This window comes from Bombina bombina, chromosome 2 (genome assembly GCF_027579735.1).
Source record: "Bombina bombina isolate aBomBom1 chromosome 2, aBomBom1.pri, whole genome shotgun sequence".
Classification (NCBI taxonomy): domain Eukaryota; kingdom Metazoa; phylum Chordata; class Amphibia; order Anura; family Bombinatoridae; genus Bombina; species Bombina bombina.
This window is the reverse complement of record NC_069500.1, coordinates 297,542,449-297,569,446: the sequence shown is the minus strand read 5'-3', so window position 1 is coordinate 297,569,446 and position 26,998 is coordinate 297,542,449. Positions and strand designations below refer to the sequence as shown.

General features: G+C 39.7%; 1 protein-coding gene across 2 annotated transcripts in view; it reads right to left on the bottom strand.

The window, feature by feature from the left end:
- The window catches only part of SNX2 (sorting nexin 2), a 254,932-nt gene that overhangs the window by 85,465 nt on the left and 142,469 nt on the right, over positions 1-26,998 (bottom strand). The window contains exons 11-12 of one of the 2 annotated variants that reach the window (XM_053701607.1): positions 20,408-20,613; positions 13,167-13,310 (exon numbers count right to left, since the gene is read on the bottom strand). In XM_053701607.1, the coding sequence (XP_053557582.1) occupies positions 13,167-13,310; positions 20,408-20,613 (350 nt within the window). The remainder of the gene's footprint in view (positions 1-13,166; positions 13,311-20,407; positions 20,614-26,998) is intronic. The other variant, XM_053701608.1, reaches the window with a different exon arrangement.

The following is a 26,998-nucleotide window of genomic DNA, read 5'->3' as shown; positions in this document are numbered from 1 at the left end:
ATCACCTCTAAGTAACAGAATCCTCCAGCTCTAGTGCAATAACCGGAGAACTATAGAAATAAAACATTTTATTCAAAAAAACTGCACCTTTATATCCCAATGGCTGTGGCACTCACCACCTCCCATGACCCAGATAGTACAGAGAATTAGGACTCCTCTCTGATAGACACCCGGTGAGGAAAGAATCATATGGTGCACAATACAGGACCGTCCCTGCTATGAGAAAAAAGTGTGTCAAGCTTGTAAGCTGCATGGCTCTCAAAGTGAAAGTGAAACCTGTATGTTCCATAACAGCCTATGAGCCTCTAACATCTCACACATAAAAGCAGCATAAAATCAAACATATAAGATTATTCCCCCCTGTTCAATAACCCCCCTCAGGAGATATTAACCTTTGATTCTATACAGATAAAAGGAGTCACACTGTGACCCTGTCTTCTAGCGTTATCATACATGTATAAAAACAAAATGAAACTATCTTACCAGAATCTATGCCGTGGAACAGGAACACGGCCTTTCAAGTGTGACAGGTTAGTAGCATCGCTCTTGACATGGACTTGAGAGCAGAAAGCAGGCAGCGAAACTCATCAACGCTGATTGCTTATAGAGCTGTTCATCTGAGTAGGGATGGTTTTGCAGAGACGACACTCCCTGCATCTCCGGACTCTAACTTTCTCTCACTGAGAGGCTGACAGGACTACTTAAAACTCCAGTCCCATTGCGAAGAGTACTACCCTCCATAAGAGGCTACTCTGAATATTACGACACTTCTCTGCCAACCTCCTGTGACGAAAGGCAGAGAATGACTGGGGGATGAGGGGAGGTATTTAAGCCTTTGGCTGGGGTGTTTTTGCCTCCTCCTGGTGGCCAGGTTCTTAATTCCCGCAAATAATGAATGAAGCAGTGGACTCTCCTCCCATTAAGATGGAAAACAGGTTTAATTCTAGCCAAAGCTTGAACAAAATCATGTCAGGAAGATTAAGAAACAAAAAAGACAAAATTACACTTCCATGGTCTAGATAGAACATGCAATTTTAAACAACTTTGCAATTTACTTCTATTTTCAAATTTGCTTTTTTCTCTTATTTGTTCAAGGGTAAACCTAAATGGGCTCATAGGACATGCACGTGTCTGGCAGTCTATGGAAGTATCGTTTGCAACATTGTTTTTAAAAATGTTACAATTACTGCTGCCATGGACTTCTAAAGACATGTGCACTCTCCTGGGGTCCTATGAGACCACCTTCAATAAAGCATTCCAAGAGAACAAAACAAATTTGATAATAGAAGTAAATTGGAAAATTGTTTAAAATTACATGCTCTATCTGAATCATGAAATTGTAATTTTGACTTTACTGTCCCTTTAGCTTTCTTCTTGTGGAACAAAACTGAAAGAGCAGAAACCTGACCTTTAAAAGTGCTGTCAGACAAACCCTTATCTAAACCATCCTGCAAATATTGCAAAATCCTAGAAATTCGAATAGAATGCCAGGAAAAAACATGACCCATAAACCAAGAAATAAAGGCCTTCCAGACCTTATGATAAAAACAGAATTTATGTTTACCTGATAAATTACTTTCTCCAACGGTGTGTCCGGTCCACGGCGTCATCCTTACTTGTGGGATATTCTCTTCCCCAACAGGAAATGGCAAAGAGCCCAGCAAAGCTGGTCACATGATCCCTCCTAGGCTCCGCCTACCCCAGTCATTCGACCGACGTTAAGGAGGAATATTTGCATAGGAGAAACCATATGGTACCGTGGTGACTGTAGTTAAAGAAAATAAATTATCAGACCTGATTAAAAAACCAGGGCGGGCCGTGGACCGGACACACCGTTGGAGAAAGTAATTTATCAGGTAAACATAAATTCTGTTTTCTCCAACATAGGTGTGTCCGGTCCACGGCGTCATCCTTACTTGTGGGAACCAATACCAAAGCTTTAGGACACGGATGAAGGGAGGGAGCAAATCAGGTCACCTAAATGGAAGGCACCACGGCTTGCAAAACCTTTCTCCCAAAAATAGCCTCAGAAGAAGCAAAAGTATCAAACTTGTAAAATTTGGTAAAAGTGTGCAGTGAAGACCAAGTCGCTGCCCTACATATCTGATCAACAGAAGCCTCGTTCTTGAAGGCCCATGTGGAAGCCACAGCCCTAGTGGAATGAGCCTGTGATTCTTTCGGGAGGCTGCCGTCCGGCAGTCTCGTAAGCCAATCTGATGATGCTTTTAATCCAAAAAGAGAGAGAGGTAGAAGTTGCTTTTTGACCTCTCCTTTTACCGGAATAAACAACAAACAAGGAAGATGTTTGTCTAAAATCCTTTGTAGCATCTAAATAGAATTTTAGAGCGCGAACAACATCCAAATTGTGCAACAAACGTTCCTTCTTTGAAACTGGTTTCGGACACAGAGAAGGTACGATAATCTCCTGGTTAATGTTTTTGTTAGAAACAACTTTTGGAAGAAAACCAGGTTTAGTACGTAAAACCACCTTATCTGCATGGAACACCAGATAAGGAGGAGAACACTGCAGAGCAGATAATTCTGAAACTCTTCTGGCAGAAGAAATTGCAACTAAAAACAAAACTTTCCAAGATAATAATTTGATATCAACGGAATGCAAGGGTTCAAACGGAACCCCCTGAAGAACTGAAAGAACTAAATTGAGACTCCAAGGAGGAGTCAAAGGTTTGTAAACAGGCTTAATTCTAACCAGAGCCTGAACAAAAGCTTGAACATCTGGCACAGCAGCCAGTTTTTTGTGAAGTAACACCGACAAGGCAGAAATCTGTCCCTTCAGGGAACTTGCAGATAATCCTTTTTCCAATCCTTCTTGAAGGAAGGATAGGATCCTAGGAATCTTAACCTTGTCCCAAGGGAATCCTTTAGATTCACACCAACAGATATATTTTTTCCAAATTTTGTGGTAAATCTTTCTAGTTACAGGCTTTCTGGCCTGAACAAGAGTATCGATAACAGAATCTGAGAACCCTCGCTTCGATAAAATCAAGCGTTCAATCTCCAAGCAGTCAGCTGGAGTGAAACCAGATTCGGATGTTCGAACGGACCCTGAACAAGAAGGTCTCGTCTCAAAGGTAGCTTCCAAGGTGGAGCCGATGACATATTCACCAGATCTGCATACCAAGTCCTGCGTGGCCACGCAGGAGCTATCAAGATCACCGACGCCCTCTCCTGATTGATCCTGGCTACCAGCCTGGGGATGAGAGGAAAGGGCGGGAACACATAAGCTAGTTTGAAGGTCCAAGGTGCTACTAGTGCATCCACTAGAGCCGCCTTGGGATCCCTGGATCTGGACCCGTAGCAAGGAACTTTGAAGTTCTGACGAAAGGCCATCAGATCCATGTCTGGAATGCCCCACAGCTGAGTGACTTGGGCAAAGATTTCCGGATGGAGTTCCCACTCCCCCGGATGCAATGTCTGACGACTCAGAAAATCCGCTTCCCAATTTTCCACTCCTGGGATGTGGATAGCAGACAGGTGGCAGGAGTGAGACTCCGCCCATAGAATGATTTTGGTCACTTCTTCCATCGCTAGGGAACTCCTTGTTCCCCCCTGATGGTTGATGTACGCAACAGTTGTCATGTTGTCTGATTGAAACCGTATGAACTTGGCCCTCGCTAGCTGAGGCCAAGCCTTGAGAGCATTGAATATCGCTCTCAGTTCCAGAATATTTATCGGTAGAAGAGATTCTTCCCGAGACCAAAGACCCTGAGCTTTCAGGGATCCCCAGACCGCGCCCCAGCCCATCAGACTGGCGTCGGTCGTGACAATGACCCACTCTGGTCTGCGGAATGTCATCCCTTGTGACAGGTTGTCCAGGGACAGCCACCACCGGAGTGAGTCTCTGGTCCTCTGATTTACTTGTATCTTCGGAGACAAGTCTGTATAGTCCCCATTCCACTGACTGAGCATGCACAGTTGTAATGGTCTTAGATGAATGCGCGCAAAAGGAACTATGTCCATTGCCGCTACCATCAACCCGATCACTTCCATGCACTGAGCTATGGAAGGAAGAGGAACGGAATGAAGTATCCGACAAGAGTCTAGAAGTTTTGTTTTTCTGGCCTCTGTTAGAAAAATCCTCATTTCTAAGGAGTCTATAATTGTTCCCAAGAAGGGAACCCTTGTTGACGGGGATAGAGAACTCTTTTCCACGTTCACTTTCCATCCGTGAGATCTGAGAAAGGCCAGGACGATGTCCGTGTGAGCCTTTGCTTGAGGAAGGGACGACGCTTGAATCAGAATGTCGTCCAAGTAAGGTACTACAGCAATGCCCCTTGGTCTTAGCACAGCTAGAAGGGACCCTAGTACCTTTGTGAAAATCCTTGGAGCAGTGGCTAATCCGAAAGGAAGCGCCACGAACTGGTAATGTTTGTCCAGGAATGCGAACCTTAGGAACCGATGATGTTCCTTGTGGATAGGAATATGTAGATACGCATCCTTTAAATCCACCGTGGTCATGAATTGACCTTCCTGGATGGAAGGAAGAATAGTTCGAATGGTTTCCATCTTGAACGATGGAACCTTGAGAAACTTGTTTAAGATCTTGAGATCTAAGATTGGTCTGAACGTTCCCTCTTTTTTGGGAACTATGAACAGATTGGAGTAGAACCCCATCCCTTGTTCTCTTAATGGAACAGGATGAATCACTCCCATTTTTAACAGGTCTTCTACACAATGTAAGAATGCCTGTCTTTTTATGTGGTCTGAAGACAACTGAGACCTGTGGAACCTCCCCCTTGGGGGAAGTCCCTTGAATTCCAGAAGATAACCTTGGGAGACTATTTCTAGCGCCCAAGGATCCAGAACATCTCTTGCCCAAGCCTGAGCGAAGAGAGAGAGTCTGCCCCCCACCAGATCCAGGTCCCGGATCGGGGGCCAACATTTCATGCAGTCTTGGTAGCAGTGGCAGGTTTCTTGGCCTGCTTTCCTTTGTTCCAGCCTTGCATTGGTCTCCAAGCTGGCTTGGCTTGAGAAGTATTACCCTCTTGCTTAGAGGACGTAGCACCTTGGGTTGGTCCGTTTCTACGAAAGGGACGAAAATTAGGTTTATTTTTTGCCTTGAAAGGCCGATCCTGAGGAAGGGCGTGGCCCTTACCCCCAGTGATATCAGAGATAATCTCTTTCAAGTCAGGGCCAAACAGCGTTTTCCCCTTGAAAGGAATGTTAAGTAGCTTGTTCTTGGAAGACGCATCAGCCGACCAAGATTTCAACCAAAGCGCTCTGCGCGCCACAATAGCAAACCCAGAATTCTTAGCCGCTAACCTAGCCAATTGCAAAGTGGCGTCGAGGGTGAAAGAATTAGCCAATTTGAGAGCATTGATTCTGTCCATAATCTCCTCATAAGGAGGAGAATCACTATCGACCGCCTTTATCAGCTCATCGAACCAGAAACATGCGGCTGTAGCGACAGGGACAATGCATGAAATTGGTTGTAGAAGGTAACCCTGCTGAACAAACATCTTTTTAAGCAAACCTTCTAATTTTTTATCCATAGGATCTTTGAAAGCACAACTATCCTCTATGGGTATAGTGGTGCGTTTGTTTAAAGTGGAAACCGCTCCCTCGACCTTGGGGACTGTCTGCCATAAGTCCTTTCTGGGGTCGACCATAGGAAACAATTTTTTAAATATGGGGGGAGGGACGAAAGGAATACCTGGCCTCTCCCATTCTTTATTAACAATGTCCGCCACCCGCTTGGGTATAGGAAAAGCTTCTGGGAGCCCCGGCACCTCTAGGAACTTGTCCATTTTACATAGTTTCTCTGGGATGACCAACTTGTCACAATCATCCAGAGTGGATAATACCTCCTTAAGCAGAATGCGGAGATGTTCCAACTTAAATTTAAATACAATCACATCAGGTTCAGCCTGTTGAGAAATGTTCCCTGAATCAGTAATTTCTCCCTCAGACAAAACCTCCCTGGCCCCATCAGACTGGGTTAGGGGCCCTTCAGAGATATTAATATCAGCGTCGTCATGCTCTTCAGTATCTAAAACAGAGCAGCCGCGCTTACGCTGACAAGTGTTTATTTTGGCTAAAATGTTTTTGACAGAATTATCCATTACAGCCGTTAATTGTTGCATAGTAAGGAGTATTGGCGCGCTAGATGTACTAGGGGCCTCCTGAGTGGGCAAGACTCGTGTAGACGAAGGAGGGAATGATGCAGTACCATGCTTACTCCCCTCACTTGAGGAATCATCTTGGGCATCATTGTCATTATCACATAAATCACATTTATTTAAATGAATAGGAATTCTGGCTTCCCCACATTCAGAACACAGTCTATCTGGTAGTTCAGACATGTTAAACAGGCATAAACTTGATAACAAAGTACAAAAACGTTTTAAAATAAAACCGTTACTGTCACTTTAAATTTTAAACTGAACACACTTTATTACTGCAATTGCGAAAAAACATGAAGGAATTGTTCAAAATGTATCAAATTTTCACCACAGTGTCTTAAAGCCTTAAAAGTATTGCACACCAAATTTGGAAGCTTTAACCCTTAAAATAACGGAACCGGAGCCGTTTTAAACTTTAACCCCTTTACAGTCCCTGGTATCTGCTTTGCTGAGACCCAACCAAGCCCAAAGGGGAATACAATACCAAATGACGCCTTCAGAAAGTCTTTTCTAAGTATCAGAGCTCCTCTCACATGCGACTGCATGCCATGCCTCTCAAAAACAAGTGCGCCACACCGGCGCGAAAATGAGGCTCTGCTTATGCTTTGGGAAAGCCCCTAAGGAATAAGGTGTCTAATACAGTGCCTGCCGATATTATTATATCAAAATACCCAGATAAAATGATTCCTCAAGGCTAAATATGTGTTAATAATGAATCGATTTAGCCCAGAAAAAGTCTACAGTCTTAATAAGCCCTTGTGAAGCCCTTATTTACGATCGTAATAAACATGGCTTACCGGATCCCATAGGGAAAATGACAGCTTCCAGCATTACATCGTCTTGTTAGAATGTGTCATACCTCAAGCAGCAAGAGACTGCACACTGTTCCCCCAACTGAAGTTAATTGCTCTCAACAGTCCTGTGTGGAACAGCCATGGATTTTAGTTACGGTTGCTAAAATCATTTTCCTCATACAAACAGAAATCTTCATCTCTTTTCTGTTTCTGAGTAAATAGTACATACCAGCACTATTTCAAAATAACAAACTCTTGATTGAATAATAAAAACTACAGTTAAACACTAAAAAACTCTAAGCCATCTCCGTGGAGATGTTGCCTGTACAACGGCAAAGAGAATGACTGGGGTAGGCGGAGCCTAGGAGGGATCATGTGACCAGCTTTGCTGGGCTCTTTGCCATTTCCTGTTGGGGAAGAGAATATCCCACAAGTAAGGATGACGCCGTGGACCGGACACACCTATGTTGGAGAAATCTAAATAGTCACAGGCTTACAGGCCTGTTTAAAAGTCTACATAACAGAATCAGAAAAATCTCTCTGCTTGAGAACTAACCAATAAATCTCCATTTCATCAAGTTAAGAGATCTGAGACCCTGATGGAAAAACAGACCTTGAGACATAAGGATAAAGAGGAAGTGACCATGGAGGGCAAAGGGACATCTGAAGCAGATCTGCATACCAAACCCTGCAAGGACAAGCCAGAGCAATCAGGATAACTAATGAATTCTCCTGCCTGACCTTAGTAATCACTCTGGGAAAAGGAGGAAAAACATTGGCTAGCCGAAACGACCATGGAGCTACAAACTCGGCCCAAGAGTCCCTGGACCTCGCATAGTATCTGGGAATTTTTTGATCAACCGAGAAGACGTCAGATCCACAATATGTTTAAAAACATTGAGATGAAGAGACCACTCCCCTGAATGCATTGACTGATTCCCAGTTGTTCCCTCCGGTAATATGAACTGCAGAAATCAGACAACAATTGACTTCTACTAATAAAGGGAACTAAGGAAATGCAAATTCCACCCTGATGATTGATATAAGCCACTGCTGTGACATTGCTTCTGTTGAAAAAGGAATCTTATCTCTGTTTTCAGACAAAGTCTGAAGGGCTCTAAAACTTTTATTGGCAACCTTGCCTCCCGAAGAAACCAAACCGCTTGTGCTGTCTGAGACCCCCAGATGGCCCCCCAATCTGAAAGAAATGACCACAGTCCAAATAGGATGAGCAAAAGAAGCCCCATGCATAATAAGCTGATGATTCAGCTGCCAAGACAGAGACTGACTTGAGACAGCAGAGTATGATCCCTGCACCACTGCTGAAGCATACAAAGCTGAAGAGGCCTCAAGTGAAAATGAGCAAAAGGAATAGCATGCAGCAAATATGAGACCTTAGATCTCCATGCAAAGAGTGACTGAGTGAAAAGAAAAGCATTTATAGAAGATGTCAGCTTTGTAAAACCTTGTCTAGGTGTCTAGAAAGGCAAAACTTAGAAAAACTGACAATATTCCCTGCAAATTGGAACATTAAGATAAGCATCCTTTAAATATTTTTAGTTCACAAACTGACCTTGCTGAACAAAAGGCTGAATAGTTTCCATTTTTGAAAGTAGGAACTCTGAGCAACTTGTTCAGAGATTTTAGATCCAAAATTGGTCTGAAAGTTCCTTCCGTCTTTGGAACAATGAAGAGATTTGAATAAAAACCCATCCCCTGTTCCAACAGAGGAACAGGAACAATCACCCCTATAAATACTACATCTGAAACTGACTCACAAAGGCCTGAGCCTTTACAGAATTTTTTGGAACATTGGACAGAATAAACCTTGCTCTAGGCCTTGTTCTGAAACCTATTCTTCTATAATCCTGAGAAACTATCTTGAACAGATTAAAACCAAGCCTCCTTAAAAAGGTGCAACCTGCACCATATCATAGCCTCCGGATAAGACATGTGAATGCTATAAAACAAATCAATTCAAATGCAACAAAACAAAACAAAATTTTCAGACGTGCACATGTCTAACCTTCATGCAGACTTGGATGATGGAGTAGATATTTTTGGACTGCTTAAACTTGTTCCAGCTTGAACTAGGCTTCCAGGCAGAGCTAGAGGAACTTATATTCTGAGAGGAGGAATCAAATTTCTATTCCCTTGTACTTGTAAAAGTACAAAAATGATTAGCAGCTTTGAATTTACCTTTGGACTTTTTGTCCTGAGGAAGAAAAGCTCCCTTTTCTTCAAGTAACAGTATAGATAATAGAATCCAAATCAAAACCAGACAAAATCTTTCTATTACAATTTCAGGGAAGATTACAAAAAAACTTTTTAATAACTTTAAAATTTGATGTATGCAGACCCTTGGAATGTAACTATTTAAATATTGCAATCAAGAGAGAATATAGGGAATTCATTATCCCCAATTAAATACAGGGAAAAAAAATATTCTGCCTTGTACAGATTAACCCTCTAGTAAAGTGTTGTATGGTTCAATATCGATATTTGACTTTGCCTATCTATATTAAACTATAATAATATTATAACCTAAAATTTTAGTTGGTTTAGGTGATGGAGTTAAAAGAGAGGATATATTTGATATGCAACATTAAATAAAATTATTTTTTTGATAATAAACTGATAATTTTTTTCCTGAACTCCCTATACACTCTCTTGATTGCAATATTAAATAAATACAAACATCTTCACTGAAAAGAGAGATAAAAGTCTGGATTTAGAAACTATATTAGCAGACCAAGATTTTAACTATATGGCCCTTCTAGAAAGTACTGCCAAAGACATACTCTTAAAATGAATCTTAATTATATAAATATCAGCATCACAAATAAAAGCATTAGCACATTTAGGCAATTTCAAAACTGCTCAGAAAGACTATTTAACCAAATGGAAGTAGTAACAGCCATACCAGCAATAGAAACTGTTGGCCTAAAAATATAACCTGCTTGCTGAAAAGCCCTCATAAGAAAAGTTCCTATCTAAGGGATCTTTAAAGAAAGAGCTATCTTCCAAAGGGATAGTAGTACGCTTGGCCAAGGTAAAAATAGCCCCATTAACTTTAGGAACAGTTTCCCAAAGTTGATTAGAAGCTGGTAAAGGATACATTTTCTTACCTGGCTTAGCCCATCCCCTAAAAACCTATCTCAGATACAGAATCAGAAAAAAATCCTCAGGAGAATTAACCATAGGGTTATAAATTAAGCCTAAACTATTTACCTTAGGATCTTTAACCTCTAAAGTAAGCAAAATCTCCTTAAAAGTGAACGAATATGTACAATTTTAAATACAAAAAGTGGATGACTGATTCATGATCAAAGAAAAACCCATGATCATCAGAGAAAACCTCTCCCTCTAAGGACTCAGCAGCTTCTTCACCAGAAACAAACCTCAGCAGGCTTAGAAAAGTAAATTACGGACTGACCTTTTACGCTTACTTGAAGGCGCAGCTGCCAACATTTCAGATACTGCAGAGAGGATGAAGTCCTTAACTCCAGGAGCAAAATCTGAAGAACTCCCTTGTAAGGAACAAACAGAAGGTTACACCTTTAGAAGCAAGAGCAGCATTAGATTGGTCTGAATGCATTAAAACATTTAAACATGTGTTGCAACAATGTGCTGGAGGTAATACCCCAGCTGTTTACAATTAACACATTTAACACTGATAGGAAACAGTTCAGAGGGCTCAGCTTCTAAAGTAGGCTTAGGGACAGAATCTGAAAGCTCCATAAAAGTACAAAAGTAAAAAATGACATAGTTATATCCCCTCCCCCCCCACAAAAAAAAAAGCTCTTTAAGAAAGGGAAAATACCCCTTAAAAAAAAAAAGAAAAAAAAAACACTTACAAGGCCAAAGCGTGCTTATCTGACATGCAGGATAGCGCACTAGAAGACAGACACCATGTCTGATCTTTAAATAGCGCAACTAAGAAATGGAGTGCACATTATCTGACGTCAGATAAGGAGAAAAAGCGTTATTCCGAGAAACCTACGTGCTCTATCCCGATGCACTTAATAAAATGCACAAATGCAAAGAAAAAAATGCGTGAGCAAAAAACCAAACACGTGAAAAAATATGGCAAGAATTTTTTTTTTAAAGGGGAAGAACTTAAATTAAAAATAACTCCTTGTGAAGGATGCATGAATCAAGCCACGTACAAGGTTATACTGGAAAAAAACTTGCTTCCTTCTGCTCTGACAATGTTCTCAAGATTTTTTTTTCCAGCAGGAACTCTCGGTAAGTTAAAATATTAGTTTTGTTTTTAAAAATGAATATGAACTTGTATTCTTTGCATTATTCGAGGTCTGAAAACACTCCAGTTGTCATTTTCTGCAAATAAATGCTCTAAATGACAATATTTGTATTTGGAATTTGGGAGAATTGTTGTCAGTTTATAGAATAAAACAAAAAAAGTGTTAATTTTACTCAAACACATACCTATAAATAGTAAAACCAGAGAAACTGATAATTTTGCAGTGGTCTCTTAATTTTTTCCTGAGCTCTATATATATTTAAGGGTGTTCAATAGCACTGAAGTGATTATTAGATCCTAATGGCAGCAGTAATTTGTACTACATTTTTAAATTAAAAACCCCCCACCACTGACAGGAGAATATATAATGGGAAAGGGGAGGAGTCTCAAAAGATTCTGAGAGGTTTCTCCAAGTGGCAAAACACTATATACTCACCAGCTAAGACTCATGCATTTACAAGAATGAGAGAATAGAAAAGAACAGCATTAATTTGAACAGGGACCATATATTTAAGAAAAGCTGCTTAAATTTGAAATTAACCTAAAATAGCAGCTTCAGTTGAGTACATTGTACTTGGGATTTAAAAAAAAAAAAAAAAAAAGGACATTGCAGAATTAGAAAAAGTTCAGGGAAGGGAGGATGTAAACTATGAGGAGATGTCAAATAAGGTCTGTTTACTCTAGAAAAAAAAGGTGCTTCAGAGGAGATATATGATTACTTTACACAAACTTATTTAAAGCCCATATACAGAGTTGGCGGAAGCTCGGTTAATTCCAAGGCAATTGTTTGTGACAAGAGGTCATAATTTAAAGCTAGAGGAAAAAATATTTAATCTCCAGCAACATTTTTTTTTCACTGTAAGAGCAATCAAACTGTAGAGAGGTAGTTAATGCCAATACCTTAAGATAATTTAAAAAAAATGGCTTAAACACGTTTCTGGTTAAAAACAGAATTTAGGGCTATGATTGCTTTTGTTTAATAGGTCAGCTTCTAACTATATTAATGTAAGTTCAATTGGCAGAATTTTCATTGTAAATCAGGTAGGATGTTTGTAGGTTGAACTTTATATAAACATACTAAAAGCTCATATACAGAGTTGGTGGAAGCTCTGTCTATTCCAAGTCAATTGTTTGTGACAAAAAGGCTAGAGGGAAGAAGATTTAAAGTAAACATTTTTACTGTAAGAGGAACTCTTTGCCTAAAAACGTATTGAATGCCAATACCGTAGATAAATTTAGAAATTGCTAAAATAGATTTCAGACTAAACAGAAATCAGGGCCATGGATGCTTGTGTTTAATGGGTCTGTTTTTAAATGTATTAATGTAAGTTCAACATGCAGCTTCTTCTTTGTAAATCAGGTAGAATATGTATAGGTTGAACTTGATGGACTTCTGTCTTCTTTCAACCTCCTCTACTATTTTACTATCAGCCAGTGAGAATCAGCATGAAGCATCCATCAGTTTATGAGAATTAGAAACACAACCAGTGTTCCGTCTAAAGTCAGTTTTGAGAGCGGCTCAGCAGTGAAACAGTTAATTAGGGAACAGGTGCACAATGCAGACTGCAAAGTATAGTTCTCTTTTTAACGGTTTCACTGCTGGGCAGCTTACAAAACTGGCCTTAGAGAAACCACTGAACACAATTGATGCTGCTTTACTAGTTTCAATTTGAATAGCTTTTACTCAACTTTTTCGGTAAAAAAAAAAATAAAAAATCTTTAAATTCTGGTATTTCAAATGGATGATGGCACGTTGGTGGAGCAGACTCTTTAATCATGCACATTTAGTGCTGGGAACAGTGCCAACTACTCATTAAATTGATTAAAACAAGCTGGTAACAATATATGGGAACATGCTAGGGAACATGTTAAATCACCATATTGCATGTAGGTTGGAAAAACTAAAATATACAAAATATACAGGAAATTGATGGTTAACATAGTACATGTACATTTCCACCATACCTCTCGGATTTCATCTTTAGCCTGTTGAAGTTTGTCAGGTTTGTTTGAGATCTGAATCTTGGCTTCTGCTTCACGTTTCTTCTGCAAATTAATCTGTGCATCTTGCCATTTTTGCCAACACTTCATACGATGGTCAAAAACACCCTGGAACGGTAAGATTTAATCATTTGTCAAACTACTTTTCTTACAGTAACAAGCAGCAAAAGATATGTATCCACAGCTTTTATGTGTTTGCTTCACCAAAATGTAAACTATATTTCTTCCTTTGTCTATAACCACCAACTTAAAGGGTCGGTAAACACCTTAAGATTTTAATATAAAAGATTTAGTTAGTTACATATAGTAAGACAACAAATAGGGATGCACCGAAATGAAAATTCTGGACCGAAACAGATACCAAAAATTCAGGATGCCCCTGGCCGAAAACCGAAACTGAATTTTTTTTTCTTTTTTAACTACAGTGTGTGTGTAGCTGAGAGAGCTTGTAGGCGGGAAAGCTCCAACAAATGGGCGTGGTCACTTGTACCGTAGGGCGTGATCTGCAGTGAAACTGGTGGAGCTCTACAAGGGAGAGCGTGGTTATAGCCAGACAACAATACGAGGTGGACATGTGTTTTGTTTTTGGGTGTAGTTATCCATGCAATGGGCGTGGCTGCACCCGATAGTCTCTCATCGTATCTCCGCCTAGTTCCTGGTTCGGGTCTCACACTGACCCGTCAGATTATATGTCCGGAGCCCCAAATGGAGTCTGCCTGTCACCTATCACCAGGACCACCAGACTTGCTATTACGTGCAAGGTGGTTATAGAAAGTTACTGTGCTTTTTTGTATACACTGTCTGGTGGGTGCTAATTTGTACCAACTGTGTGCGAGCTTGGGGTTTATGCATATATAGTGTGCACGCATATTTGCCTCAAGCGAATAGAATGTCTACGCACAAGAGGCTGATGTATAAGCACTGTATATAAGGCTTATAAATATTCACTGTGTGTGCTTAGGACTGTGTCTGATAATATTAAGTGTTTATAAATGTTACTTATCCACCTTTGAATACTGTATTCAGAACTTTGGTTTCCTTCTATAAAAAAAAAAAAAAAAAAAAAAAAAAAAAAGGCACTGCTGATTTCAAATATCATCATGTCATGGTACTTATGTGTGTGCTCTGTGTACCATGCCAGTGCTGTGCTGCTCACCTTATGCTAAGGATAGACATGTAACTCAATAGAACAGGGGAGGGCTATACATTTTTAGCCATTTTGGTCCTCTTTGGGCCGAAATTGGAATTGCACATTTTCGGCGGCCCAAGTTTTGGTGCATTGCTAGTATTATTCTTTATTTAGTTCTGTGTAACAGAATCAGATTTAACCGTTTTTTTTTTTTTTTTTTTTTTTTTTTTAACCAATTATCAAAATAAAAGTATAGTCCTAGAAAACTATTATTATATGCAAAACAGTAAGTCAAGTAATTAACTCAAACAGCAGCTCTAGGCTGGCATCAAATTTGAAATATGCTACACAATAATTTTACAGAAAATAAAATGCATAAAAACCCGAAAACCGAAATAACCAAAAAGGCAATTTTCGGCCGAAACTTTCTGCGGCCGAAATTTCGGTGCATCCTTAACAACAAAGTACATTTTTATCATGTATGTTGTCCCCTTTTCATGTCATTTAGCTCTGCTCTAATTCTCATACCTGGAAAAGCACACTGTATACTTCTGAAGGCTGAACCTGTTACATATATCTCCCTAACTTGGCTTCAACAAATAAGAAAATTAAAACAATTAATTTCATACTAACATTATGACCGTGGCTTGCCTTGTCAGCTGCGGACTCAAGCCCAGTTTGGCCCCTCCATATGAGGCAAGTGGAGATCGATTATTGAAAAACAATTACATAGATGTTAACTTGTTTTTAAAATCTTATTCTATAACAAGACCACAAATATCTTATTACAAGGTGAATATAAAATGTTTAAAAGGTCCCTCCTTATTAGAATCCCTGTGTCTGTGTTTATGGAAGTGCCAACATGAACTGTTTAAAGACATCACCCAACTTTAGGAAGAGCTCACAGGCAGAAACACTTCCTCATTACTTGTGGTGCATTTAAGGGGCTATTGAAGAGCTTGTATTAGCCTCCACACCACAGACAGACATGTGACCCCTCATTTGATAGAGGGGATTCTATGTTTTTCAAAAAAGGTTACGTGTCCTTTGAAGATACAGGAGATGGTCATAAAAACTATGAAGATACAGGAGATGGTCATAAAAACTATTAATAATTGCAGAACTAGCCACCAAAGTCATTCATGCTGATAAGTGGATGGGCCTCTCAACCATTTTTGTGCCATGGGAATATTATCTATAAGAGGATAACCTATCTCCCCCTCTGCTTTACTTACAAGCTCAAAAGGTTATTTGAAAGAAGGGGGTTCCCTATTTTGAGAGAGAGGTCACATAGCTGCCACTCTAAAATGCGGATGTACAGAATAGTAATGGTGATAACCTTCCGCACTAAACATCAGGGTAATTTCAGAGCCCCTATTTCTGCTCTTAAGCATACAGCATGGGGTGAAGCACCATACCCCATATATTCATAGTAGATTAGATAGTGATTGTTATAAAAATGCTATTGTTTTTATTGTAAGATAACAACCTACATAAAACAAAATGCCACCTTTTATGAAAGAAAGGGATCCCCCCCAACTAATTACAAAGAGAATGGGGCAAATGTCACTTCTTTAAAAAAAGGAAAATCTTTCAAAGAAAAACACATGCAACTCAAGGTGGTTACCTGATTTTCACGCTATGTGGAGTGGGTTCTGGGTTAAGGACCATATGTGAGATGACGGTCTTGAACACTGAAAGGGGCTAGTGGTAGGTGCTTCATTATGGGATTGCCTCTTTTAGGCATGGTTTAGTAAAAGACAAGCAAACAATTTTATTGTACTGAAATTGGAGAATGGCAACAGGATAGGCAAGCAGGTGTGTCCACACCAGAACAGGAGTCTAAGGTAATGCCCACAATAGGGCCAGGAACAAAGTGCCAACTTAGGCCGAAGACAACAGTTGACCACTGGAGGGTGAGACAGGAGTTGCCCACTGGAGGCCGAGACAAGCATCTGTGTCCTGCGCCTAAGTGGGAAACTGGCACTTGGTAGATACCTTCTGCAGAGCTTGGCACAGTTGCTGGATGCTGGAACTTGGCAGAGACCCTCTGCAGAGCTTGGGCATAGTAGCTGGAAAGTGGCACATGGTAGAGACCCTCTGCAGAGCTTGGCACAGGTGTTAAATACTTGAACTTAGCAGAGACCATCTGCAGAGTTTGGGCACAGTAGCTGGAGACCTGCTTTGGGCAAATACTTTCTACAGTGCTTGGGTACATGAGCTGAATACAGGAAATTGGATAGCCCTCTGCCGGGCTAGGCACTGAAACAGGATACCAGCACTTGGAAGGCGCCCTCTACAGGACTAGGATACAGGAGCAGGATGCCAGAGAAGCAGAATGATGCCACAGGAAAGACTAGAAGCAGCGACAGGCTGGTACTCAGTGAATAGCCAGGAGACAAGCCGAGGGTCAGATACCTGAGAGCAGTCAGAAAAGTCACCAAAACTGTCAGAATCCAGAAGAATTGTCAGGGTACAAGACTAATTTCATTAAACAGGGAGAACAAGCCAGATTAAGGAACCAAACTGGAAATTCAGGCAAGGTCAGAGGCACTAACAGGAAGAAGATGAACTACAATGTCAGGGCAGGGAGTGGTCTGTTAAGCAGCCTTTTATAGGAGAGCGGATTACAGAACTACCTGAAGCTGGCAAGCAGGTGGAGCCAGAAAGCTATCCACTGCATGTAATAGGACTCCAAAAAATTCCCCAGAATACCCTCTGGTGGCACAGAAACAGAGAAACAGGCTGTGAATCAGGAGTGCCAGGTTCAAATCCAGGTACAGCCGTGACATGGATAGAACCATATTTTTATAGAATAAAAATCATAGTGTGTGGCATAATCCCAATTTTACTCATAATAAATAGAGAGACGAGGCCCTTCATTAAAAAGAGGCAATTTCCCTCTTTTAAATAAGGGGGAGTGCAGTGTCTATTCAGCCTTCAGGTGATTATGACAATTAAAAATAGCTTAAAGCACTTATCCTTTTTCTGATGGTCTGGCAACTAAATAGCCCTTACCTCTCCATCAAAATGAAATCATACCACAGTTCCCTGGAAAGATGAGTTTCCCCCACAATTCTATTTATGTGCTTACATATGTTTCCCCCACAATTCTATTTATGTGCTTACATATGTCAATTGATTGTCACAGAAGTGATCACTTGGCAGCAACCAATAACCTTATTTTCTTTAGTTGTTTGTATCAGGGCTCAAAGATCTCTGAGATACTAACGTTTTCAGCTAACCAAATAAATAAGATAACATTGTAAAAGTTGAAATGGGTTTTGTTCTGTGAAAAATAATGGTATGTATTCTAAGAATAGCATGTCTTAGTTACATTTTTAACTATGTTATGTGATTTTGGACCGGGTCAATTTTTGTTTCTGAAACTAGAACTTTGTGTAAGTCTAAAAAAAAATAAAAAAATGTAGATTTGTTTTTTTATTTCTTAGATATTTTATTCCTAGCCATTTTTTTTATAAAGTGAAAGATGGCAGCAAATTGCATTTTGTAAAAGTGAAATTTAGAATTTTTATCTGTCTGGAGCCATGCTTCAGCTAGTCTTCCAGTAGACTAGTAAGGTCTCACGAGATTTGAGTTGCAACAAATAAAGTGGACACGATGTAGAAGTATAAGGGAATAAATCACAGCTGTGTTATAATTGACTTGTGTTCCCTTTAAACAAATTAGGCTGAACCTAGCAGATCTAAATCGCAGTGTACCATAAGAACGCACACACCACCAACATGTAGAGCTCTTGTACAGATACGTTTAAATTAGTTCTAAACAAAACTCATTAGATAGAGAACATCAGCACTCAACACATCTGGGTTTAAACTCAAAAGATTGAAAAAGGGCGCTTCCACAGCTGACAAGGAGTAAATATCAAAGTTTTTCTAAACAATTTTAAATAAATCCAAAACACTTCTGACTATAAAGATAATTTCATATTTTAATATAGAAAAAAAATATATATTCAAATTTAAAAAAACCAGTTGCAGTATATCAACAACAATGTAAAAGCAGCATTTATAGCAATAATGTATCTGTGTTAGTCTAAACAGCACAACTGTGTCCGTTTATACAGCACTAATTATGCAGCAAAAAAAAAACCTTTTATGTTCACTAAAAAAGTTTTTTAGATTTCAAAAGGTATTAAGCATAAAGAACATGTATAGAAAAAAATATATTCAAATTTTAAAAAGCAGTTGCAGTATATCAACAACAATGTAATAGCAGTGTTTGTAGCAACAGTTTTAGCAAACCGTAGCAATATCTCAACAATAATAAAATAGCAGCATTTATAGCAGCAATGTATCTGTATTAGTCTAAACAGCACATTTGTGTCAGTTTATACAGCACTAATTATGCAGCAAAAAATAAACCTTTTATGTTTACTAAAACATTAATATATTTCAAAAGGTATTAAGCAAAGAAAAACAATATGTTTAAAAAACAGGGACTTCTCCCTTTAGATTTGCTAGCGGTAAAAAATATACCACCTTAATAAAAACGGTTTTACCACCTTAAATTCAAAATAGCCTTATTACTCATAGGTATTTGTATTTTTAAGTCTTTTTTTTAGACAAAACGATATAAATGTGTGTTTGCCTTGATAAGTCTTTTATGGACTTTAGGATATCAGTTCCCAAAAACTTTGCCGTTCACTCCATAATATCACTATGTGACTATCTCAGCAGCTTTCCAAATCAGCATTTTAACAGCTTTTCCAAAACAGCCTTGCTGCGTGTAAATAACAGCCTCTTGGCCAGCAAATGAAATACACAGACTGGTTCAACGTTACCTCACCAGCAGCAGGATCACGGTCCATCCTTGGAAGGATAAGGAGCATGCAAACTTTCAAAGAGTTTTCCACTCCACAAATCTCAGCGTTTCCACTTCTCTGCTACTTCACTTCTCACTTCTCTGCTGTTTGGTTCAAATCACCTGCTAGCATGATTGTGTGATGCAGTCAGTCAGCTGAATTATGGCTGTACTCTGATTGGTCCAAAAACGGTCTCCCAATTTAAGGCCTTTTTTTTCCCTGATATCGTTTGTCACAAAGTTTAAAAGATGGCTCAGGTATAGTTTCAAGTGGCACCCCACAGCAATTTGACGCGTTTCGCCCAATGTAGGGATTTATCAAGATCTTGATAAAGCCCTATACATTGGGCGAAACGCGTCAAATTGCTGTGGGGTGCCACTTGAAACTATACCTGAGCCAACTTTTAAACTTTGTGACAAACAATATCAGAAAAAAAGCTGTTCTTTATGCTTTTGGAAAAAAAACCATGTTCTTTATGCTTTTGAAATACCTTTTGAAATATAAAAAACTTTTTTAGTGAACATAAAAGGTTTATTTTTTGCTGCATAATTAGTGCTGTATAAACTGTTTAGACTAACACATACATTATTGCTATAAATGCTGCTATTACATTGCTGTGGATATATTGCTACGGTTTGTTAAAACTGTTGCTATAAACATTGCTATTACATTGTTGTTGATATACTGCAACTGTTTTTTAAATTTGTATATATATTTTTTCTATATATATTTTTTCTATACATAAAATATGAAATTATCTTTATAGTCAGAAGTGTTTTGGATTTATTTAAAATTGTTTAGAAAAACTTTGATATTTACTCCTTGTCAGCTGTGGAAGCGCCCTTTTTCATTCTCTAAAACTTTTGTGAAATTTGTGGGGAGCTTATTGGAAAAGTGGCTAGGACACCTTCTGCTCCTTCTTTAATTTCTTAATTGCTTAAACTCAAAAGATCCCTAGTATAGTAAAGCTTTAAACAAATATTATAATCTTACACTTAACATTTTAGGTACTGAATGATGCCACAAATGTACTGTTTGATACATTTGCAGTTGACATGAACAACAAAATATCAAGTCGGTAGAATGTACATCCAGTAACAAGAGTAATGATAATAAAAATGCCCCAGTCCTTTTTTAAAGAACCTAGGCCTTTACACCCAAAGCTATAACTACACTTCACTTACTGATCCAAGTTCCTGTGAAACACTTGCGTAAATATATGTAAAACAAATGTATATACACTAGACTTACTTTTACAGCCGCGATAAGCCGGATGTAGTCACTTAGAAGTTCGGTAAACAAATAAAAGTCAGCAAAGGCCTGCTCCTGATGCAGCTGATCAATTTTTTCTTCTACCTCTGCTAGCTGAGAGAGCGCTCGAGACAGGGCTGTGTGATCCTCAGAATTGCCTAGCATAGCAGCACTTTTCGCAAATGCAGCAGTGTTGGCTGAAAGTTCTGAAAATAAAGCAATTTTAACATTTTACAAAGAGAAGTGTTTTTTCATTAAAGAAGAGGTCTAGCATGTTAGATTTAGAAGGTAGCAAATACAAATCAACAAAGTACAAATTCTACAGTGTTTATACTACTAGAAAAAATAAATCCATCAACATTTTAGAATGAGGTTGGCAAGCCTAAGGCCACTACAATGAAGCCCTAGCTTTTGTGTCTGATCCAAACTTCTTTATAACACACTAAACCTCTAAGGAATTTATTACAAGGCAATTGACCCGATCAGTTGCAGGAGGATTAAAATTACCCCTGACTCATACGACCAAAGGTGACTGAAAAGCCCTGCTCTCATACAATCAATTGCACAAGAGCAGGAGGGGAGCATTTGTAGCTTGTGCAATGCTAAATATGGAGAACAAATTTGTGATGAAATGCAGACAGTTCAGAAAATATTTTCTGGAATACATATATTGTTGTAGAGAATGTTGACATAGTACATTTTTAAAAGGAAAATAAATTAATAAAAGGGGTGAAATTATTGCATACGCAATTCTGGAAGAAAATGGATTAAAAAGGTATCTCCATGTTAAAGGGACAGTCTAGTCAAAACTAAACTTTCATTATTCAGATACGACTTGTAATTTGAATCAACTTTCAAATGTAACTTTTATCATCAAATTTGCTTTGTTCCTTTGGTATTCTTAGTTGAAACTAAACCTAGGTAGGCTCATATGCTAATTTCTAAGCCCTTGAGGGTTGCCTCTAAAGTACATGTGGGCCATATAGATAACACTGTGTTAACGCCCCGGAGAGTTATTTTAGATTTAGCACAACACAATACTAAATGCAAGTCAATAGATAATAAACAGTCAGTGTCATGTGATCAGGGGACTGGAAGAAGGTTCTTAGATACAAGGTGTTGGTTGTGCAAAACTGGGGAATGGGTAATAAAGGGATTATGTAACTTTTAAAACAATAAAAATTATTTTGTAGACTGTCCCTTTAAAGCAATTCTCACATTGTTAGCCTAGGTAAGAAAAATATCTGATTACACTGGTACTTGTTCTTTAAATAGAATCAATGTACTATACACAAATAATTAAAATTAGGTATTGACAGCAGGGACGAACTTCACATTTAGTGGAGGGTCTAAAGAAATCAGAGAGGTGTTCACAAATGTACAGTTTTTGTAGGTATCAATATACTTTTATTGGAAATTGCAATACTACAACTTTTATCTTGGGAGAGAAAAGAGAACCCAAAAACACTAAGATTTGGTGTTAGCAAGAAATTGTAAACAACCAAAAGGTGGACAAAGTTTTGATTCAATTTTAATGTATTCATTTTAAACAAAATAATTCATGCTTTCATTTAATCTACTGGCTAACGCAGTACCACTCCCTTTGAAAATAAAGGAAAATGTATTGGAAATATTTTAGTTTGTTTTTTTGTTGATTTTTTTTATAGGGACATGAAACCCATATCTGTTTCCATAATTCAGATAGATAATACAATTTTAAATGACTTTCCAATTTAGTTCTTTTATCAAATTTGCTTAAAGGGACAGTCTAGGCCAAAATAAACTTTCATGATTCAGATAGAGCATGTAATTTTAAACAATTTTCCAATTTACTTTTATCACCAATTTTGCTTTGTTCTCTTGGTATTCTTAGTTGAAAGCTTAACCTAGGAGGTTCATATGCTAATTTCTTAGACCTTGAAGCCCACCTCTTTCAGATTGCATTTTAACAGTTTTTCACCACTAGAGGGTGTTAGTTCCCATATTTCATATAGATAACACTGTGCTCGTGCACGTGAAGTAATCTGGGAGCAGGCACTGATTGGCTAGACTGCAAGTCTGTCAAAAGAACTGAAAAAAGGGGCAGTTTGCAGAGGCTTAGATACAAGATAATCACAGAGGTTAAAAGTATATTATTATAACTGTGTTGGTTATGCAAAACTGGGAAATGGGTAATAAAGGGATTACCTATCTTTTAAAACAATAAAAATTTTGGTGTAGACTGTCCCTTTAATTCTCTTGATATCCTTTATTGAAGGAGCAGCAATGCACTATTAGGAAATAGCTGAACATTATGGGAGAACCAATAAAGAGGCATACATGTGCAGTCACCAATCAGCAGCTAGCTCCCAGTAGTGCATTGCTTTTCAACAAAGGATACCAAGATAAGGGAGATAACTAGATAATAGAAGAAAATTGGAAAGCCGTTTTCAATAGCAAGCTCTCTCATTCATGAAAGAAAAAATATGGGTTTCATATTCCTATAAAGCATGTATTGCTATTTCATATAATGAGTGGAATTTAAATGTTAGTGAAATGTAAGGTCTGTGTTTAAACGCATGTTCTAATTCTGTTTTGCAAGTTTGTCTGTTAAACTTTTACATTTTTTTAAACTTTTTTTTTTTTTATATTTTATAATTGTATTACAAATCTGTTTATATAAAGGATTATTTGAGAATTTCTAAACTTTGTTCTCCCATCTTGATAGATGGTTTAAAAAAACAAACAAGTTATCTCATTTAAAAAGATTAAGAATACCTCTGTTTTAGCAGTTCTAGTTATTTCTATGGCAACCAATAAAGAAAAAACAGAATTTATGTTTACCTGATAAATTACTTTCTCCAACGGTGTGTCCGGTCCACGGCGTCATCCTTACTTGTGGGATATTCTCTTCCCCAACAGGAAATGGCAAAGAGCCCAGCAAAGCTGGTCACATGATCCCTCCTAGGCTCCGCCTACCCCAGTCATTCGACCGACGTTAAGGAGGAATATTTGCATAGGAGAAACCATATGTTACCGTGGTGACTGTAGTTAAAGAAAATAAATTATCAGACCTGATTAAAAAAAAAAAAAAAAACCAGGGCGGGCCGTGGGCCGGACACACCGTTGGAGAAAGTAATTTATCAGGTAAACATAAATTCTGTTTTCTCCAACATAGGTGTGTCCGGTCCACGGCGTCATCCTTACTTGTGGGAACCAATACCAAAGCTTTAGGACACGGATGAAGGGAGGGAGCAAATCAGGTCACCTAAATGGAAGGCACCACGGCTTGCAAAACCTTTCTCCCAAAAATAGCCTCAGAAGAAGCAAAAGTATCAAATTTGTAAAATTTAGAAAAAGTGTGCAGTGAAGACCAAGTCGCTGCCTTACATATCTGATCAACAGAAGCCTCGTTCTTGAAGGCCCATGTGGAAGCCACAGCCCTAGTGGAGTGAGCTGTGATTCTTTCAGGAGGCTGCCGTCCGGCAGTCGCATAAGCCAATCGGATAATGCTTTTAATCCAGAAGGAGAGAGAGGTAGAAGTTGCTTTTTGACCTCTCCTTTTACCAGAATAAACAACAAACAGAGACAAAGTTTGTCTGAAATCCTTAGTAGCTGCTAAGTAAAATTTGAGAGCACGAACTACATCCAAGTTGTGCAACAAACGTTCCTTCTTTGAAACTGGATTAGGACACAAAGAAGGCACAACTATCTCCTGGTTAATGTTTTTGTTAGAAACAACTTTTGGAAGAAAACCAGGTTTAGTACGCAAAACCACCTTATCTGCATGGAACTCCAGATAAGGAGAAGAACACTGCAGAGCAGATAATTCTGAAACTCTTCTAGCAGAAGAAATTGCAACCAAAAACAAAACTTTCCAAGATAATAACTTAATATCAACGGAATGTAAGGGTTCAAACGGAACCCCCTGAAGAACTGAAAGAACTAGGTTGAGACTCCAAGGAGGAGTCAAAATTTTGTAAACAGGCTTGATTCTAACCAGAGCCTGAACAAAGGCTAGAACATCTGGCACAGCTGCCAGCTTTTTGTGAAGTAACACAGACAAGGCAGAAATCTGTCCCATCAAGGAACTTGCAGATAATCCTTTTTCCAATCCTTCTCGAAGGAAGGATAGACTCTTAGGAATCTTAACCTTGTCCCAAGGGAATCCTGCAGATTCACACTAACAGATATACCAAATTATGTGGTAATTTTTCTGGTTACAGGCTTTCAGGCCTGAACAAGAGTATTAATAACAGAATCTGAGAACCCTCGCTTTGATAAGATCAAGCGTTCAATCTCCAAGCAGTCAGCTGGAGTGGGTCGAACGGACCTAGAACAAGAAGGTCTCGTCTCAAAGGTAGCTTCCATGGTGGAGCCGATGACATATTCACCAGATCTGCATACCAAGTCCTGCGTGGCCACGCAGGAGCTATCAAAATCACCGACGCCCTCTCCTGATTGATCCTGGCTACCAGCCTGGGGATGAGAGGAAACGGCGGGAACACATAAGCTAGTTTGAAGGTCCAAGGTGCTACTAGTGCATCCACTAGAGCCGCCTTGGGATCCCTGGATCTGTACCCGTAGTAAGGAACTCTGAAGTTCTGACGAGAGGCCATCAGATCCATGTCTGGAATGCCCCACGGTTGAGTGACTTGGGCAAAGATTTCCGGATGGAGTTCCCACTCCCCCGGATGCAATGTCTGACGACTCAGAAAATCCGCTTCCCAATTTTCCACTCCTGGGATGTGGATAGCAGACAGGTGGCAGGAGTGAGACTCCGCCCATAGAATGATTTTGGTCACTTCTTCCATCGCTAGGGAACTCCTTGTTCCCCCCTGATGGTTGATGTATGAACTTGGCCCTCGCTAGCTGAGGCCAAGCTTTGAGAGCATTGAATATCGCTCTCAGTTCCAGAATATTTATCGGTAGAAGAGATTCTACCCGAGACCAAAGACCCTGAGCTTTCAGGGATCCCCAGACCGCGCCCCAGCCCATCAGACTGGCGTCGGTCGTGACAATGACCCACTCTGGTCTGCGGAAGGTCATCCCTTGTGACAGGTTGTCCAGGGACAGTCACCAACGGAATGAGTCTCTGGTCCTCTGATTTACTTGTATCTTTGAATAGTCCCCATTCCACTGACTGAGCATGAACAGTTGTAATGGTCTTAGATGAATGCGCACAAAAGGAACTATGTCCATTGCCGCTACCATCAAACCTATCACTTCCATGCACTGCGCTATGGAAGGAAGAGGAACGGAATGAAGTATCCGACAAGAGTCTAGAAGTTTTGTTTTTCTGGCTTCTGTCAGAAAAATCCCCATTTCTAAGGAGTCTATTATAGTTCCCAAGAAGGGAACCCTCGTTGACGGAGATAGAGAACTCTTTTCCACGTTCACTTTCCATCCGTGAGATCTGAGAAAGGCCAGGACAATGTCCGTGTGAGCCTTTACTTGAGGAAGGGACGACGCTCGAATCAGAATGTCGTCCAAGTAAGGTACTACAGCAATGCCCCTTGGTCTTAGCACCGCCAGAAGGGACCCTAGTACCTATGAGAAAATCCTAGGAGCAGTGGCTAATCCGAAAGAAAACGCCACGAACTGGAAATGCTTGTCCAGGAATGCAAACCTTAGGAACCGATGATGTTCCTTGTGGATAGGAATATGTAGATACGCATCCTTGAAATCCACCTTGGTCATGAATTGACCTTCCTGGATGGAAGGAAGAAGTGTTCGAATGGTTTCCATCTTGAACGATGGAACCTTGAGAAACTTGTTCAAGATCTTGAGATCTAAGATTGGTCTGAACGTTCCCTCTTTTTTGGGAACTATGAACAGATTGGAGTAGAACCCCATCCCTTGTTCTCCTAATGGAACAGGATGAATCACTCCCATTTTTAGCAGGTCTTCTACCCAATGTAAGAATGCCTGTCTTCTTATGTGGTCTGAAGACAACTGAGACCTGTGGAACCTCCCCCTTGGAGGAAGCCCCTTGAACTCCAGAGAATAACCTTGGGAGACTATTTCTAGCGCCCAAGGATCCAGAACATCTCTTGCCCCAGCCTGAGCGAAGAGAGAGAGTCTGCCCCCCACCAGATCCGGTCCCGGATCGGGGGCCCGCATTTCATGCTGTCTTGGTAGCAGTGGCAGGTTTCCTGGCCTGCTTTCCTTTGTTCCAGCCTTGCATAGGTCTCCAGGCTGGATTGGCTTGAGAAGTATTACCTTCCTGCTTAGAGGACGTAGCCCTTGGGGCTGATCCGTTTCTGCGAAAGGGACGAAACTTAGGTTTATTTTTGGTCTTGAAAAGACCTATCCTGAGGAAGGGCGTGGCCCTTGCCCCCAGTGATATCAGAGATAATCTCTTTCAAGTCAGGGCCAAAGAGTGTTTTCCCCTTGAAAGGAATGTCAAGCAATTTGTTCTTGGAAGACGCATCCGCTGCCCAAGATTTTAACCTAAGCGCTCTGCGCCACAATAGCAAACCCAGAATTTTTTCGCCGCTAACCTAGCCAATTGCAAGGTGGCGTCTAGGGTGAAAGAATTAGCCAATTTAAGAGCACGAATTCTGTCCATAATCTCCTCATAAGAAGAAGAATTACTAATAATCGCCTTTC